At 37.3% G+C, this 19,124-nt stretch overlaps 1 protein-coding gene across 1 annotated transcript in view; it reads right to left on the bottom strand.

The window, feature by feature from the left end:
- Positions 1-6,467: 6,467 nt before the first annotated feature.
- The window catches only part of LOC131069093 (phototropin-1), a 200,255-nt gene continuing 187,598 nt past the window's right edge, over positions 6,468-19,124 (bottom strand). Inside the window, exon 14 of the mRNA XM_059210054.1 lies at positions 6,468-6,579. Within this exon, the coding sequence (XP_059066037.1) occupies positions 6,468-6,579 (112 nt within the window). The remainder of the gene's footprint in view (positions 6,580-19,124) is intronic.

The following is a 19,124-nucleotide window of genomic DNA, read 5'->3' on the forward strand; positions in this document are numbered from 1 at the left end:
TTTCTATCTTTCTCTAGGTTGCCATCTTTACAAACCTTTGAAGTTCCCAATTGCTTGTTCTCTGAGACTTTGCTAGATTTTGATCTGCGGATTTTTCCCCCTTTAAGGTGGCAACCTTGAAAAAGAAGTTCTTGAACAAGTGATGCCTGTGACTTGTAGAGAACAATTACACCAATACTACAGCCAAGAATGCCTTTCTCTAACATCATATTGATCAATTCACATGCTATTTTCGCTTCATACAGATTACTATAACTCTCAAAAGAATCTTTTACTTCATTGCCATGAGTGCATGTATCCCAAAACAACAAAGGTGGTAATCCTAGCAGAAGAGAAGGCCGATCTATCTCCCGTGACAAATATTTGGCGAAGCTTTACTTTGCACCGCACAATGTACTCTGGAATATGTTCTGAAAATATTTTCCAAGTGTTGTCTTAGGGTAGGAATTTCTACAAGGGTAAGAACATTCCATATTTTTAATAATTAGAATACTCCCTCTCCTCATTCAACATCGGTGGTCCACACTAAATATAAACTTGACATTGCATATTCATTTATAAGGTTTTCCTGAGCAAAACCATCATTTTTCCTCATTTCAATATTATATTGATTATATTTTCTAGCATATGCTCTTTCTGAAAAGAAACCTCAAAATATGCACGTTTTCCTTTTTTAAAACCTACTGCAGCCTGTATGTAACTGAAAATCCACTGTTGATGAAGTAGTAGCTGAAAGTCCAATCATCACATTAATGGAGATAGTCTTCCCAGCCCCCTTAGGACCAAGCATATCAAAACACTCACCTCTGAACAGTCATATAATTTCCATGAGTTGGGCTCAACCCTTGTGGGAGCCTCATTTAATCCCACTCATAAATGAAACCCCTGCAATCTGCAGTTTTAACTTAACCTGTTTCTGCACACTAAACAAACACAGTTAGAAAAACACCGATTCTCCAATGCAATGAGAATGACCTTTCCTTTCTGTTTTCTTTGATGCTTTATTTTCTATCAAAAAGGATCATGATTGAATAATACAAATACATAGGTATGATTAGCAAATAATTAGTCATTGCTTGGATCCCTTGGATCTAACACATGCTTCTTTTTCACTTTTTTTAAGGACCAGGAGACAATTGGAGGCTGACAGACACCGGGGATGCAGACCTACAACACCAGAAACAAACTTATGCCAGCCATATACCCCCAGGCAATGGTTGGTTCCCTTCTCATCTTTTCCTATGCATTTGTGTAATTTAATTTTGTATTTCTCCTTTGCATAGGAAAATAAAGATCACTCTCACAGTCTTGTGTGAGAGAAACATTTATTCAATAGATTACTTTCTCTTAATCTTTCCAATTGTATAAAAATGAAATATTATAAATTGAAAACAATTGAAAGATCTGGAATTTTCTTTATGTAATTGTAATCTTTTGCTTGGCACTTGAACTTTCCACTAAATTGCAATAAATATGAAAATTCAGTAACAATCCCAATAATTTCCTAGTGTTTCGCTCATTGTTTGGAAAATTTGCCTAAGTCCAGTCTAATTTTGAAGTTTCTAAGCGATTTTGAGTGGTTAAAATGCCAAATTCCTAAGGGAAATCCATATTCCAAGGGTTAGAAGGTCAAATTCCATGCTAGATGTGCTTTTCCCCTCATATTCCAGACTACCCACCCTTTTCCCCCACTCAAAATCCACACTACACATGGGTTTCCCCTGAAATCCATACTGGCTATGATTTTCCACCATTGTTTATCCATGCATGGGTTGTTTTTCCCCTGGAAGTGCTAAAATTTGGCTAAGTGTCAGGATTTTTATAGACTACCATCAATTTTCCACCAGGAGTGCGAACTGGAGTGCGGACTATAGTGCAGATGACGTTGAGGATGATTCCATGCCTGGGCCGATTTTCCACCAGGATGTTTTGTGACAAGTTAGTGCACATTTTTGTGCAGACTCTTAGTCCATACCCAAGTTGATTTTCCAATGAGAGCAATATGATGAATTTTGAGTCCGGATTTCATCCAGACTGAGGTCGAAATTCCACCAAGGAGTATTTTTTGCAAATGAAGTAAATTTTTGTGTGGATTCTTTATCCATGCCCAAGTCAATCTTCCCCTGGCCTATTTTATGTGCAAGTTTGATGAAATTTTGTCGAGGTTTTTATCCCAACATGGGGCGATTTTCCCCGAAGGGTTAATTTTGATCTAAATTGTTTTTACAAGTGTTGACGATTATTTAAAAATTTAAAACAATTATTTAATGACTTGCAATGTTTTAAAAATTAAAAAATATTATTTCTTAGGCAAGTTGATTTTTCCAACACAAGTGTAAAAGTGCAAATGTTTTATCTCACATTGCTTGTGTGATGAAAACTCAAGGTGAAAACATGTTTAAAGAGAGGTGACCAGCATTAAAATATCATTATATTTGCTGAGTGTGATTGCTAAGTTGCTGATTTGGGTGATTTTCTCCAGCTGGGCGATTTTGGTGAAGCGTCTACTTGACACATTTGGAGCTGAAAGTTAGTTTTGTTGTTCATTTTCTGCCTATTCCCAGTTGGGCGATATTTCTTGGTAGCCATTGGAGCAAGTTTTTGAGAGTAATTTTCAGATTTCGGAGGTGGCGCCATGGTTGAAGTTGGGCGATTTTATTTGGGAGGCTGATTCCTCCATATCTTGATGAATTTTGGTGATATTTTTGAGTGTTAAGGGGCTGCCATTATTTTCAGACCTTGTTGGTCGCCATTGCTGGGAGTGATTTGACCTCCATTGTTGGCTGGGAACACATTTTTCATAGTTATTCTTCATTGCCCAGCTCATCCACACTAAGGCGATTTTGGTTAAGGGTTGTTTGGAGGATTTTTCAGTGCATTTTCAGGGTCTGCCATTGTTGTTACAGTTTGAAACTCCATAGTTGCAGGTTGTCTTCAGACTGATTTTCATTTCCAGCCACTTGCCAACTTGGAAAATTTTACTTGGGCATCATTCCTTATGAGTTTTTTGGGCATTTGGTGGAGCTTCCATTGCTGATCTAAGTCTGAAACTCCATTTTCAGATTTGTCTTCAGACTTAGATATTTTTTACCAGCCCTTTGTTTGTGTCCAAATTTGACAAACTTCACTTTGGGAAGGTGAAATTCATCAAATACAGGTGTTTCCTATGACTGCGACAAGTTTAAATGACTGATTTATTAAAGTTGCAGGTTGTCTTCAAACATTGGGCAGCCATTGTTGGACCTTGGAATGGTGTCTTCAGACTTTAAAAACTAAAAATCAGACTTCTCCACACCCTTTTCCAAGCATTTTCAGAATTGTGATATACTTATTGGCACCATTTTTGACATTTTTCTGAGTATACCAGGTTGTCTTCAGACTGAAACTTCATTTCCAGCCACATAGTTGTGCACAAATGTGACCATTTCTGAGTTTTGAAGGTCAAAATAATTCAAATGCAAGCATGTGACATGGCTGTGACCACTTCCAGCCATTGATATTCATCACTTTCAGAGTGTCTTCAGACTTTTTGGAGCCATTTTCAGACTTTCAGAGGGTGTATTCAAACTTAAGAATCAGAAAATCAGACTTCAATACACCATTTTCTGAATATTTTCAGACATTGGAGGGCATATTCAGACTTTGTCCTCAAAAAATCAAACTTTTATTACAACTTTGATATAAAAAATAGTCACTTTCTGAGTGTTTTCAGACCTCCAAGTGATATTTCCAAACCTGGACATTCATTTTTGGGCTCCAAATACTTGATTTTCTGAGTTTACATGGATGTATTCAGACTTAGCAATTATGATTCCAGATTTCAATCTGGACCTTCATATTTTCCAAAGTTGGCATTACAATTTTTTAAGACTACCTATCACATGTTGGGACAAATGTCAGGAACAAAGTCCTAATGGTGTTCGGATTTCTACTCCATGGAATGGTGATCCAGTCAACACAAGATTTTCAAGGACAGTGAGTCTAGATGAAGGTCGGATTTCCACTGCAAGGCAGAATTATGAAGGAAGTTGTCCAGATAGGCATCAAATTTCCACCAAGTGAAGAACGAACAAGGATAATGCAAATGGTTTTGAGGAATGATCAGTCCATACGCGGATGGATTTCCCACCAAGGTTGCAATCAAGTTTATCACATGGGTGTTTGATTCAATGCTTGTTTGTTTTGCAGGACTGTTACGAGGAAAGGAAGCACGATGATCAAGGCTTGAGGTGAAGGAGGATGCACGCAATGAGGATAAGGAAGATCAATACTTCAAAGATTGGATGGGGATTTCCGGATAGAGATTCCAGAAGGTGAAGATGAGGACTAGATCAATCATGAAGAAGATTTCACTTTGATGGTGAACAAATGAAGGAAAGCAAGTTCAAGAAATGAACACAAAGGATTTTACATCAAGAAATCCAGAACTACATCAAGGAATTTCAATATCAAAGTGCGTCAAGGAAGGAAATATTTCAAGATTCCAAGATTGGGAAATTTTCAAAACATAAGGAGGGAACAATTCATGGAATTCCTTAACATAAGGATTGAATGTAAAGTATCATAAGGGATTCCAAACATTGTGAAGATGAAGAATGTACAAGGCAAATTGGTTAAGTGTATAAGGCAAGCTGAGGTGGCATCCTAGTCACCACTCGTTCAATCAAAGGGTACCAAGTCAACATTCATTCAAGGAGGGAATAGGTGACACATGGCGCTACATCAAATATTATTTATCTTACCTACCCTCGTTTCTTATTGGCCAATGTAATGGTGGTTGTACAAACCCTAATTAGGGTTTTATCTTGTAATCTTGGCCGTTGATCTTGTATCAATCTTGGCCGTTGATCTTGTATCAATCTTGGCCATCCATTTTGTAAGAGACTATATAAACCTCATTGTCTCTCATTTGTAAGAGAGAGTTTTTGTAGAGTTGTTGGTATATGCTGCAACTATTTGAATCACAATCATTGTTCAATTGTTGGTGATTTTTCTCTTCAAGTGTTGTATTTGCATTCATGGTTCTCAATTCCTCCAAGTTAGATTAGAATTTAGATTAGAATTTATTTTCATGTATGTTAGATTGAGTGGAAGATTTGTTGAATTTATTTGTGTGGAATCCTTAATCCATACCACTAGCCTCTTGCCGCTGGTAAGTGCGCCTTGTGTGGTCAACTGGAATTTAAGTAAGCTTAACTTCAACTATTATGCATCCCTTGACAATCATCAACTTGGATGGTGTCAACGTTTGATGGTGATAGCCTGAAAATCTTTAAGTATACCTTAGACGATTGCACTAAGCTTGTGTCAATACCTGATTGTGAGACCTTGCCTAGTTTGATTCCGCTAGATCCATTCATCATTTCCTACATTCCTAGGCTTAGAATAGATTTCCTGAACCCTATTCCTTTTGCCCTTTTTTTAGTAAGAAGTAAATCCAGAGCCATATTGATAAATCTTAAGTTGTCAGCACACTTATTCCACATCATTCATGATAATCCAAACATTTGCATAAGTCCCCAAGTGAACACAACAATTCACATCAACCATTGAGTTACCCACTCGTCAAGACCTGACATGTAGAAATCTTGGAATCATTTTAGTTGATCTCATTCTTAGCATCTGAGGTTATTTTGTTCAAGAGAGGGTAAATTAACTTGGTAATTTATTCTGTAATGTTATGTGCCTAAAACACACATCAACAAGATCCCCTTTAATGTCCAATGTCAACATGTCATCACCCATCCCACATTGAACAAAATTTGGCCATCATGTGAACACAACCCTCGAAAACATAATTGTGAGCACAAACATTTTAGACTCATATCCTTGAAGCCCCCTACCACACAAGGTAATGAACGTAGGGTTCTTCTCAAAGAAACAAGTTATTCCTCTTTTAGTTACAAATAAAATATGCCCAACATATAGCCAAAATTAAGATGATAAATCCTAATAGATTTTAGGAAAAATATTTTGGCACAAACTAAGAAAATTATAAGTAATTGACCATACATATAACCACGAATATGTATCATTTTAAGGACACAAGTACTTGTGTCATTAGTTTTACCCCTCATATGGTCATATCATATTTATCTCATTTTGATAGAAGGTTATTGGGTAGTTCAAAAACTGAAAAACAACTTTTGTGTAAGGATGAATGCATAATGTCTAATAATTCAAGTTAAATAAGAAAAAATAATGTATATGTGACAAAACATTGAAGTAATATTTATAAAAAGAGAAGAAAGATTGATTTATATGAAACAATTGAAAAATGACACAAATATTTGTAGTACTTGTTTAGAAAAATATGCACAAGAATTATCTCCAAGGTATCTCTTCCATTGTAATGTGAATAAAATGAAGTCTTTTAAAAGTGTCAATCAAGATACACAATCATCAAATTCAAATCTTCGAAAGAAACAATTTTTTAGATGAGATCATATGAACACTAATATAGGAAATTAATAGAGATGAGAATGTGGACACACCTTATTGCGGTTCAATATCATTGTTTTATCCATCGTTTTCATTGCAAATAAGTCACCACCATTATATAATTCCACTAGATGGACACTACAGTACAACAAATATAAGTTGTAAATTTAAATGGTGATTAATGCTTTATTTCAATATGATTATGTACATTGTTAAAAAATACTAAACATAAATGACATGGTTTACGCTATCTTGATCATTTCAATAAAATAAAAGTAAAAAAAGGATAAGGAAAAGGAAAATCTAAAGAATATGTAGCAAACAATTTTCCAAGATTCAACCAATTGGAAGCTTTAATTAAGGGCGGCATGTGATGTCCCCTTTTTCCAAGTAATCATCTAGCCTTATTTTATTCCCATTGGCTAAGGTGGGAGATTATAAGGAAATAAATTAAATCTTAAAAATAATTTTGTTTTAATTAATTTAATTAAAGTGACTTAAGTGAAAAATAAAACTATATATTATAAGGTCACTTATTAAATAAAGTGTTTCTTATAGAAGCTTTTAAGGAGCTTAGAAGATCTTATTGGGGCTTTAAAAGGAGGTGAAGGCAATTCATGGCCATATCTTTGACTTGTTATTTCCTTCAGAGTTTCTTGAAGAGCTTGTGTTGCAGTTCAGAGTGCCCTAGGGAAAAAACACACTTCCATCTATTGGTGAATTTACTTCAAAATTCATAATTGGTCTTTGTTGATTGAAATTTGTGAAGTCTGCTATGAAGACAAATTTTGGAGGTATTGATTTAATTTTCACAATTAAGGAGCTTGATGAAATAACTATTATTGAGTTATACATTAATCTTCAAAATTAAGGTTTAAAAAATGAAGTATTGACACCTAGATGAAATGAATTAGATATTAGGGGAAATGGCATGGATTTCTTTTTGGTGATTGAATTGCTTATTAATCCCTCTTGTGTGTAAAATTGGTGTGAGCTAGCAATGACTATTTGACTAGGTAGTAAATATGAAATCTGCCGCTAGAGGAAATATCATTGAAAAGGGTACAATAATATTGGGTGAATAAGACAAAAACAATCCGTGGAAATTATTGTTTCCCTCAAGGATATAATCAACTTCAGGTTAAATGAAAGAATGAATGAGTGTTGTTGTCCTCATTTTTGTTTCCAAAAATGAAGGACCACTACGATGGAATTTTTATGAAAAATGAAAATTATTACTCTATGGCATGCTTCCCGAGGCAAAATTTTGACTAATCCTTGGACTAGCTTAATCCTCAGTCCATTCTCGAACTACGTTTCAAATTTCGTCCAATTCTGGGTTCGTTTGCCATGCCTTTCCTTCAATTTCGGGTTTTAAAACCTAGACTGCAGGTGGAGAATTTTCTTCAAAATGCAAGTTTTAATGATATTCATTGTTGTGGTCTTTGTAGGGGAATTTTTGATCACTTACATGTGCATTTTTTATTTCAAATATGTCACTTGTAATTTATTTTAAGTTTCCCATTTAATGTTTTTATCTTTTTGTTGTTTTTTGGTCATTTTTAGTTAAAATAGGGGTTTTTTAGCTCAACTGCAAGTAAACTTGCAGTTTGTCCAAAAAACCCCTACTTTAATGGGTTTTACATGTAATAGGGATTTTAAATCCCCATTACATGTGTGCAAGTGTTTAATACTTGTTGTAGGGATTTTACCCCTTACAAGTATTTTTAAACTTGTAGTTTGTCTTTTAAAACCCGATTTTAACATAAAGTTCATTTTTGACAATTTTTAAACTTGTCATTTGTCCAAAAAAACCCGATTTTGGCTTAATGAGTGAAAAGGTGAAATTTTAAACTTGTTGTTTTATATCCAAAACCCGATTTTAAGCATGAAAGAGGAAAAAGTGCAAATCGAACTTGTCATTTTATATCTAAAACCCGATTTGCTTCCTTTTGAAGAAATCGAACTTGTCATTTGTTTTTCAAAACCCGAAATGCAAGAGGGAAGCGATTTTGGACTTTTTCAAAGCGAAATTCATGGATGAATCGTTGGATGAATGAGGCGTTTTGGGTTTGTATCCTATCTTCTTGCATTTTTGGAAATCTATCATGCCATTCCAAGGACAAATTCGCTGGTTTTTACCCTAAAAATAGCAACCACGTTTTTTCCTAACGTGAATCATTAATGCCACGTTTTGAGGGGTTGAATCTTTAAAATTTCGCACACTCCTAGATCGTTTTGATCTTTCTTCCTAAGGCGTGGAGGGTAAGAGAAGGTTCGCACCATTTAATGGTGCATTGAATGTGTAATGTGTAATGAATGCCACGTTTTTCACAAAAACGTGACTCTCTTGGCTGCGTTTTAAATCCTTTGGCATTGATACCTCTTCAAACACCTTTGGTATTATTGCTTTAGCAAATACCTTGATCGTTTTGCTGCAACAAACTTGAAATGAACACTTTCATTGGCATTTTACTCTTGCAAGTTTAAGATTGCTACCATTTTTGGGGGCATTTTCACAAAAACGTGATAAGGGTTTAAAAGTTCAGTTTTGCTTCTTCATCTCAAGAAGTATTGCATTGTTGGAGAAGCATTTTGATTTTCCAATCAAGGTATGTTCTTCCTTTCTTCTCTTCTTTTTATTTTCATGTTTTCTTCATTTTTTGTTATTAATTGCATTCTTCACACGTGTTGTTCTTCCCTTAAAATTGGTTTTCATAAAACAAATCTTCCCTTTGAAATGCAATTGTTAAATTGCATTATTCTTCTCAAAATTCCATCTTAGCTAGTATTCGGGATTTTTAATCTCGATTACAAGTTCGCTGGAAATTGTTGTTCTTCCCTTACGGTTGAGAAATTTAATCATTTTTGGTTAAATTTCCAAGCTTGAAAAATGTGAAATACCTCTCTCTTGCAAATTCGTGTTTTGAAAACCGGATTACATGTTGAAAAGATCTTCCCATTTTCATGAAAATGACTATCCCGGATATTCCCATTTCTATCCATTCACGTTCCCCATATCCGCACTTTCCATTTCCATCATTTCCCGCAAGTCAAAATCCCATTTTTCATCCGTTTTTCCATTTTCGAATTTACAAGTATACTTGTATTCGGGTTTTAAAATCCCGATTGCATGTATGTACTTTCCAACTTGTATACTTGCGAAAATTCCCCCAAGATCCGAAATTGGTCAAAGTCAAGATTTTCCCATTTCTACATGTCTTCTCTCTTCTTCTCACAAAACCGTGAAATTCAGAGATCGAAGTTTTACCCATTTGAAAAAAGAAAGAATGATATTTGCAGCTGATTATGATGTGGCCTTAACCCTTTTAAGTCTTCATCACAGCATTCCAGGTTCGCAATCAATGTCAGATTTGCCGGCATCGCCAACTCCAAAGAAAATGAAATACAAATATGATAAATACCAGAATGAGGTTACACCTTCCCAAGTCTCCTCGCCATTGGATCGCATCAGGGACACAGAAATAGGGCATGTTGATATGGCAGAATTCATTCACAGGGTAGAAGATCCACAGGATAACAACTTGCAGCGGCTGTTGGACAGCCATATCCATCATGCGTCTTCTTTCCCAGTGGCTGCCCTAGAACCTGAATTTGTTCTTGCATGCGCCCATCATTTTGACAAAGAGTCAAGAGTCATAAAAAATGATGATGGTCAAGCCATAATTCGTCTTGATGCGGATACAATCGAGAAGGTCTTCAAAATACCTCCTGCACCTGTTTACATGGAAATCACCAAAGAAAGTGCAGCAGAGTATTATGTGAAAAGAGAAAAAGATTGCAAGCGCCACATCAATAGGTGGATTCATGAGCCACGTCCTTCCTTCTCAAGATGGGCAAAGTTGTACCGTTGTGATTTCAAGTGGGAGATAGGAGACACCATCACTCTTCTCAGCAGAATGTTAGGCCTTGAGCACTCTAATGTCTTTGAGCTATGGATGTATCAATTCATCATGTTCATACGGCAGTCCCATCACATTTCATGGGGTGAAATCATCAGCGATGCTTTGTGCGAACAACTTGCAGCGGTTCCTACCACTATGACCTTCTTTATGAATTCTTATTTGGTATATTTAGCAGCATCACTTAGACACTTTCCAGGTCTTTCTACCAAGGGTGATCGCTCTCTCATACCAGTTTGGGAATATTATGACCAGCTGCCTTTGAAACCTAGCAGACTACATTTTAGAAGAGTCCAAGACGCATTCTTTGGATATTTTATGTGTCAGTTTGACATGGATCTCAAAAATAAGCGAGTATCAGATGAGGCATGGGTCAAGGTATCTGAGTATGGGTGCTTATTCCTGCAATTTCCCACCTTCACCTACATGAGGATTGGGTGCTATGATGGACAACCATACATGCTACCAAGATACCCGACCGATAGGATAATTCTTATGGAGTTGGGTAGACAGATTATGGCTGTTCATACTCTTCAGTCTACTAGACACAAGGTTGGAATGGGGATCTCCAGCACAAATCCGTTGAAAATTGGTCGATACTCCCTTGTCACATCTGTGAAGGCTAAGGCCATGGAGGTTGAATTGCAGGAAATCAAGCTTAAGAGGTTCAAACCTAGAGCTGATTTTGATTATAGAGGTATGAAGGAAAAGATCAAAAAATCCTTTGTACATGTTCATCGCATTGAAGACATCTGGGCAGATCTCCGCACAGAAGCTGAAGTCCTGAAGATGGATTACTGCAGGCTCACTGTTGAGCAAATTGTTGACTTGAACTTGGCAGATATCCCACAAGGGATGATTGATGATGGGCGTATACTTGATCCTGAATACACTTCACGGAGGGTTGAGGAAGCTCCACTTCCTTTGATCCAATGGTCACATAAAGAGTGCGTCTCCATTCTTGACAGATTTCAGCCTATCTTGGCCAACACTAACGCATGGTTGAAAAGCAATGCTGTTAGACTTATCAAAATCAAGGTTGGTAAAGAAGATGATTCTACAGGGCCTCTTGGACAAAAGTCTGAGATTCAGATTGATAATAAGGAGGGTGCTTCATCTTCAAGCACAAGGATCAAGTTACGAGTTAGTCGTGCAGTAGTGCTTCCTCCTGAGGAGACAACTACTCGTGGGAAGGAGAAATCACGGTTCCATGTTCGGGTGATCGATCTGGATAATCCAGAAGAGGGGCAGCAATCTGATGATGCGCCTAAGTCTCCAGTTTCAGACACGCCTCATGAGGTCATTCCTCCAGTTTCTATTGAGACGCCTCTTTCTCCTCCTGATTTGCTCATTGATGAGTCTCCTCAGAACGCAGTTCCCATTTCAGCATACGGGCCTTCTCCTGAGCAACAACGAGAAAGTGTGTTGGAAGTTCCTGAAGATAATCCCACTTGCATTCAGTTATCAGAAATTGATACTTCCACTTCTGGTTTTGAAGAATTCATGAGGCAATCTTCATGTCCGTTGGTAACTGAGCAAAACATAGTCGCTATTCAAACAGATATTCCTCCCAGGGTGACCACAGTGATTCAAACAGAAACTGCTTCTCCTTTGCCTACAGCTGTTACAGGAAGTGAGTTGATGACTTTGCCTCCATGGCTTAGTTCTTTCACCCCGAAAAGAAAGAAGCAAGAGATCTCACCTGATGCCTTCGACTACCAGCAACTCAAACAGTCCAGATCCAAAGTTGCTAAGAAGGCGAAGACTATTTCCAGGGTAACTGTTGATAGCAACAAGATGAAAGTAGCTGAAATTGTGGAACCTATTGCAGATAAACCACTTGATGAAATGTCAGCTGCTGATTATAAGGTTACAAGGGTAGAATTGGGCAAGCAAACACATGAAGTCATTAAACATGATGCTCAGTTTTCTGTTGCTTCACTAGTGCAAAGGTGTGACGATCTTCTTGCAAAGAAAGACAAGCTAGAAGAAGAAAACCGACAGCTCATGGCAGCCATCAATAAAATCACAAAACCTGCTGCTGAAGGGAGTAACTCCATAGGTTCTTCCGGTTCCCAAGAATCGATTCGTGGAGTAGAAAGGGCTGCTCAAAAAGTACAAGCACTGGATTCCTGGATTGATCACCTTCATGATCAATGCGTGCAAGTGATAAAAGACATTTTTCAAATAATGTCTAAGCTGGAAACCATTGAGGAGAAATTGGATCAGACTTCTAACACTTTCAAAAAGAATCTGGAAAGTGTTGAGAAAAGTCTGGCAATCTGGCGTACCATGCCCCAACAACAGCTGAGTATTTTGCAGGAGCACACCATCATCTCTTCCAGGGTCATGTACTTGGAATTTGAGGAACTCATGGAAAACAAAACCCTTGTTCTTAAGTCCCTCATCGAAGAGATCAGTGATGCAAGGAGATTCCGGAATGAAGTTTATCAAGGTATTGTCTCACATTGTGAAAGGGCCTCTTGCAATATAGTAAGTCAGGATGGAGAGCTAATTCCAGAAGAAGAAGTTCTTGCGGACTTACAGATGAGGATTCATGGTGAATGGAGGAGTGAACAATTCTCGGCAGTTTCAATTCAAGCATTGATGAAACATCAAGCCTTTTTGCATGAGATCCAGTCCATCCTGGATAGAGACAATTCCGCGCTCCTCCGCTGTCACGACACTATTGTGAAGACTATGGTAGTTGCTAAGAACACTCATGAACCGAATCCCGAGGAACTACAAGCGAGCATCCGGAAATTTCAAGGATTCATGTCTTCACAAAAGGCAACCTAAGTGTTTTTCAACACTTAGTTGAATTTTCTCTCTTTTGTAATCTTTAGTTGTAATTTCGTTTTGACAAGTTACATGTAAAAGTAATTTTTGTAAAATACAAGTTACACATTACTTGTACTTTTGTAATTACATGTAAGGCAACTACAAGTTATGTCCGATTAGGACTGTAGTTGGAATAAGTCTTAGTTAGTTAGAGTGACTCTTAGTTAATTAATGAAGTCTCAGTTATTTATTGAAGGAGTCTTGGTGGTTGAGAGAATCTCTCAAGTTAGTTAGGATCCTCCCACCTTTTTCTCAAGGCTCCTCTTCTATAAATACTTGAGAGGTCCATTGTAAATATATCTTTTGGGAAAGCAAGCAAAAACTCTGCCAAATTTACAGCAAGAAGTCTTTGAGCTTATGTATGTGGATTGAAAGTTTTTGAAGAAATAATAAAGAAGGACTACTCAAGTTTTGAGTCTTTGAGCTACATGTTTGAGTTTGAATCTTTTATTTCTTCTATGCCAAGTGTTTCTAAAGGAGCTTAGTCCAATCTGATTTGAAGTCTCTGAGCTGCAAGTAGAGAAGATTAATTAAAATAGGAAAATCTCTAGAAGGAGCAGCAAGTCTTTGAGCTTGCGTCTATTCTTGAGGAAAATTACTGTTTGATAAGAAATAGCAGCAAGTCTTTGAGCTTGCATTAGTTCTTGTCTTTGTGTTAAAAGAATAGATTATTTCAGTCTTTGAGCTGTTATCTTTTATTCGTTGTAAAATTTAGTATAGCAAAGGGTAGATAGGACTTCCAATAGTCAAGTCTTTGAGCTTGATATTGCTGTCCCGTCCCGAAGGAAGTGACGGGAGTCTTTGAGCTTTCAGGAAACTTCACTTCCTTTCTCTCATTTTACTTGAAAGTGGTTACTGCTGTTATTCAATCGCTATCCTTTTCTGTGAAGAGAAAAAGGATATTGTCTTTCTTGAAAAAAAGAAGAAAGATTGCTGTCCCATCCAATTTTATTTTCCAAGTTGTAGTTAGATAGGGGGAGCCTTCCCTTAATTAGGAGAGTTTTTACTCGTGTGTTGTAGTTGAAACCACAATTTTGTATATTTCCCCAAGTGTACAAAATTTTCAACCAACAAGTGTAAATGACATCCACGAGACCATTAGTCTATGGGACCAAGAGCATCCTTGTTAACAATTTTCAAATTCATTTCATTGTCGACTCTTCAGTTGTGGGTCTTGATCAAGAAGCCCGTTGTTTTTGTGTACTCTTGTTTCCTCAAATAACTCATTTAGATTGCACCATTGCAAATTGTCCTACTATTGCTTATGAATATCCTCGTAAGCAGCACACTCAAAGATGAAATGCCATTCAGTTTCCACCACCTCTTTATTGCAAAAAAGACAAGTTCTTTCATCCCACTCCTCCTTAGGGACAACCCATCTACCTGTCTCACATCTAAGATGGTGGGACCCAGTTTTGATTTACACAACTAGAAGCCTAGCCTTTCCCTTAATTTTTTCATCATGCTCCCATAAGGGGTTGATCTCTTTGATATAATGTTCTTTCTTTCGACCAACCTGCTTTGTCCACATGGCAGTTCTAAATTTTTCAAACACAAACTTTTTTATCTCATCATTATTGTTGGGACAATCTTGCATATGAATGTCCAACTTCTTGTTTCAATTGTGGTTCTGCTTCATCCAAGTCTTCTTCCTCTATTTTAATTCCTCCCCAACTACTATTTTGGACCAACATTGCTGTAATATCCCCACATTTGGAGGCAGAATAATTAATTAAGTTGTCCCAATTAATGATATTTCTTAAGGATAGCTTAATTGATTATTTTAATTAAAAAGTATTAAGTTAATTATTTATAAAGTTATCAAATAAATAAAAAATTAAAAGGTAACTATATTTAATTAATTTAATAAAGTGACTTAAATTAAATTTATATCATAAAAAAGTCACTTAAGTGAAATAATATTATTTCTAGAAGCTTCTTGAAAGGTTGGAGAAAAAGTATAAAAGAAGGTCAAGTTAAGCTTCTAATCATTAAGGATTTGATATTTGATTTGGAGTTCTTCGTGGTGAAGGAATCAGCTTGGGTTTCTACCATTATTGGTCATTGGGAACAATACCTCCCATTGATTTGCATAACTGAGGTGGTGAAAGATTCCTCTGAAGGGTTGCAGCTGAGAGGAAGACATTTCAATCTTTCTAATTGAGCTTCATTGGTGGCCATATGCCAAATTTTCTAAGGTCATCTTGCATAGTAGATTGGAAATCATTGGTAGAATTAGATTGCATTGACTAGTTGCATTGGAGGCATATTGGAGACATTGGAGAACTGATTTTATTATTTTCTGAAGTCTGATGTAAAGTTACAGTCATATTGGACAGCCATTGGAAACCATGATTTCACTCATGGAGAGTTCATACTACATCGATTCCACTTGCTAGTTGGAGCGCCCTCTTCCTTGGGTCATAGAAATGGAGTTTAATGCTTAAAGGGAGACAAAGAGGCTGCCATTTATTTATTATTGACATTCATATCAGAACAGGGGCGATTTTGGGAAAGAGGTCGATTTGGCAAGAGGAGAGCATAAAGTGTATTGATATTTCTTTCTTCTTCATCCTCACACCTAGACGCTTCATCCAGGTTCACTTTGCATTGTTCGCATTTAAATTTCAGTCATGTATGCATGAATTCATGGGCTGCCATTAGTACTCAGAATTTTTTGAAATAGTATTCCACTGTAAGCCAAGAGTCTTGGCCATTACTTAAGTACCTTGTAATCAGTCAATTGCTTTTCATTAATAAGAAGGAATAAGGTTGCATTCAGCTCATATGTTGTTACTTCAATTAATTAGTTGCATGCCAAATGTTTGTGAAAATGCCTCTTGGCTGTAGGTGCACATTTGTCATTGAAATTGATCTATAACGCATTTGAGAAGAGCAAAGAGTCATTAATACTTTGAGTTTATAATTTAGATATGATAGAAATCATTTGCAAATGCATTTCTTGTGTATCGGTGTCAATAACATGCAAAGTTATGCAAAACCCTTCCTGTGTCAATAACACACAAGGTTATCAGTTTGAAACTCAGACCAGCAAGCTAAATGTTGTATGTGAACAATTTGATATTATACCTTGGGTCATAAACATCAAGAAAGCAATCAGTTTGTGGTAACAACGGGTTTAAGGGTTGTAGGACAACTATTTGACAATATTCCTTGAGCCTATCTTCCGTATTTTAAGGCCATAATTAGAAAAGGATATTACAGTTGCTTGTCCATGCTTTTAATTTTTTTTAAATAGGTTAACAAACGAACTATTGTTGAAGCTTCCATTGGAAACATTATTTCTTCTGCTAAAAGAATCTCATAGGGGACTACTGAGTTGACTTTGAGACTACTAGTGATTAGATGCCTTTGGATTATTTCTAATTGCCTCCATTTGTGGTTTGATATGCTACTCCCCCAGATCTCACAACCATAGAGGGCAATTGGCATAACCAACAAACAGAAGAGTGTTTTATTGGTTTTCCAATCCCACAACTCCACCTTCCTACATCTATTTTGCAAGAAATGAGAAGCCTTCCGTCCTCCTTATATCCTTTTTGACCTACAAGTTTCCTAGTTGAGCTTATGATGGAAACCAATTCCCAAGTACTTGTATTCTTCTTCTATCTCCAATGGACAATTATTGAACATAAAGTTATTCTATTGTTTCTTTCTTTTTGAAGAGAAGATCGTGACTTTGGTCTTGCTGGTATTAACTTGCATTCCAACCTCTTGACTGTTGTGACCATTTCACACATCGCCCCATTGAAATGGGGACCCTCTCTTTTTTGCTCGGTTTTGCCTGTTCTTCTCTCTGCTTTTAGGGTTTTGGGTAAGTGAGTGAGTCGTCTGGACTAGGGCTAAGCCTTAGGGTTTCCTTTTTGATATTTTCAAGCCGCAGTCCAGTCAATTTTTGAAGATTATTGAGCCTCCTCCCGAGGGTTGCAATTTTGAAATAAGATGAGTCTGTCTAGGTCCAGTCAGGATTTTGAGGGCAAGTTCAAATTTTACCTAGTGTTAATGATGGAATTGTGTAATTTTGTCCAATTGAATTTTTGACCAGATTTTGGAAGGTTTGATAATTGACCCCTAGCCTTGGAGATGACCTAATTATGCCTTGTGAAGTGACTGAAAGCCTAAATTCTTGATATTTTGGCCTATAGAGGCAAAATCGCTCCTGTCCCTCTCCCAGGGACCAGGGCGAAATTGGTATTTTATGCATCTTGGTTATTGACTTGTTTCATTTGTCTTGTGCAGGGTTGCCAGGAGATACAATCGAGCATGGATTGAAGGTTTTGAAGATTTTTTGAGACTCAAAATGGCAAGTTTTTTTAAGGTTTAAGGCCAAATCGCTCCTGTCCCTCTCCCAAGGACCAGGGCGAAACAACTTACTTAGATCATTTTCGGCTTCATTTTGATCGAACTAAAGCATCAGGGACGCAATAAGAGATGAAATCAACATAATGGAGTATCTAGACAATTTCGTTTGCAATGAAAGGTTGAACATTTGACCTTAAGGACAAAAATCGCTCCTGTCCCTCACTGAAGGACCGGAGCTTGTTTCTCAAAATTGCACTGTCCTTGCAGGGCCAAGACATTTTTTTGATTAGAAGAGATCAAGGAGGGCATGTTTTGTCCATTGGATATAATTTGAAGTAATTTGCAAACAAGGAAATATGCTAAGATGAGAAAATCGCTCTTGTCCCTCACTGAAGGACCGGAGCTTGAACACCAAGTTTGCCTTATTCTTGCAAGATTAAATGATTTCGCGATTTGAAAGAGATCAAGTAGAGTACGTTTTGCCCATTGAATATAACTTGAATGGACCACGAAGGAGAAAATCGACCCAAGGTACAAATTCGCTCCTGTCCCTCTCCAAGGGACCAGGGCGATTTTCAAATGAAGTTCTTGTCCCTCTCCAAGGGACCAGAGCAATTTTCTTAAAAGACAAGTTTTTGGCAAAGATGAAGTAAGTTTTAGGTTTGAGACAAATGAAGGAGGGCGTGATCACCCCGTTGAAGATAATCTTGAAGGTTGGCAAAACACAAATGAGCTTATAAATGCAAGTTTGCTCCTGTCCCTCTCCAAGGGACCAGGGCGAAATCTTGGTTATCTAGCCTCCCCCTCCGAATTTGAATGGGTCCAAGTCAAGACATGAAGTCAAAATGATGTTTGGAATGCTTTAAGGAAGAACAAAGTTGCAAAGACCACGAGAACTTGATGGAATTGCCTAAGGCGCTCCTGTCCCTCTCCCAGGGACCAGAGCGAAATCTTTAAGTGTGCCTAATTTTAGAGTGCCAATTTCGTTTGCAAGACTCAAAAGGGAATAAGGAGCAATGTTTTACGCCTTGAAGACAATTTGATGTTGATATGATTAAGGATTTGTGCCATAAATGCAAAGTCGCTCCTGTCCTTCACTGGAGGACCAGGGCGATTTCTATAAAATCAAACATCTCCCTCCAGAATCACGCCAAGGCAAGAATTGTGCAAAGTGAGGAATGCCTTTCGATGATGATAAACAAGGGATTGACCCCAAGACTCGACAAATTTTGGCTAAAATGTAAAAATCGCTCCTGTCCCTCACCAAGGGACCAGGGCGAAAATCTCCAAAATATCAAGTTTTCTTTGCAAAGGACGAGTTTAACATGCGTAGAACAAACAAGGATGATCATTGCCTACCTCGCAAGTTGATTTGACGGTTTAAAAAACAAGGACCAAGGAGTAAAAGCAAAAATCGCTCCTGTCCCTCACCAAGGGACCAGGGCGAAAATGGTTTAAAAGGCATTCATTCCAAAAATGGAATAGGTTAAACTCAAAATACCAAGCGAGAACCCCATTTTGGACGTAGGGGATGAAGTTTCAAACGTGAAAAATGAAAGATGGAGGACCGAAATGCATGGGCGCTCCTGTCCCTCT

This window comes from Cryptomeria japonica, chromosome 1 (assembly GCF_030272615.1).
Source record: "Cryptomeria japonica chromosome 1, Sugi_1.0, whole genome shotgun sequence".
Lineage (NCBI taxonomy): Eukaryota > Viridiplantae > Streptophyta > Pinopsida > Cupressales > Cupressaceae > Cryptomeria > Cryptomeria japonica.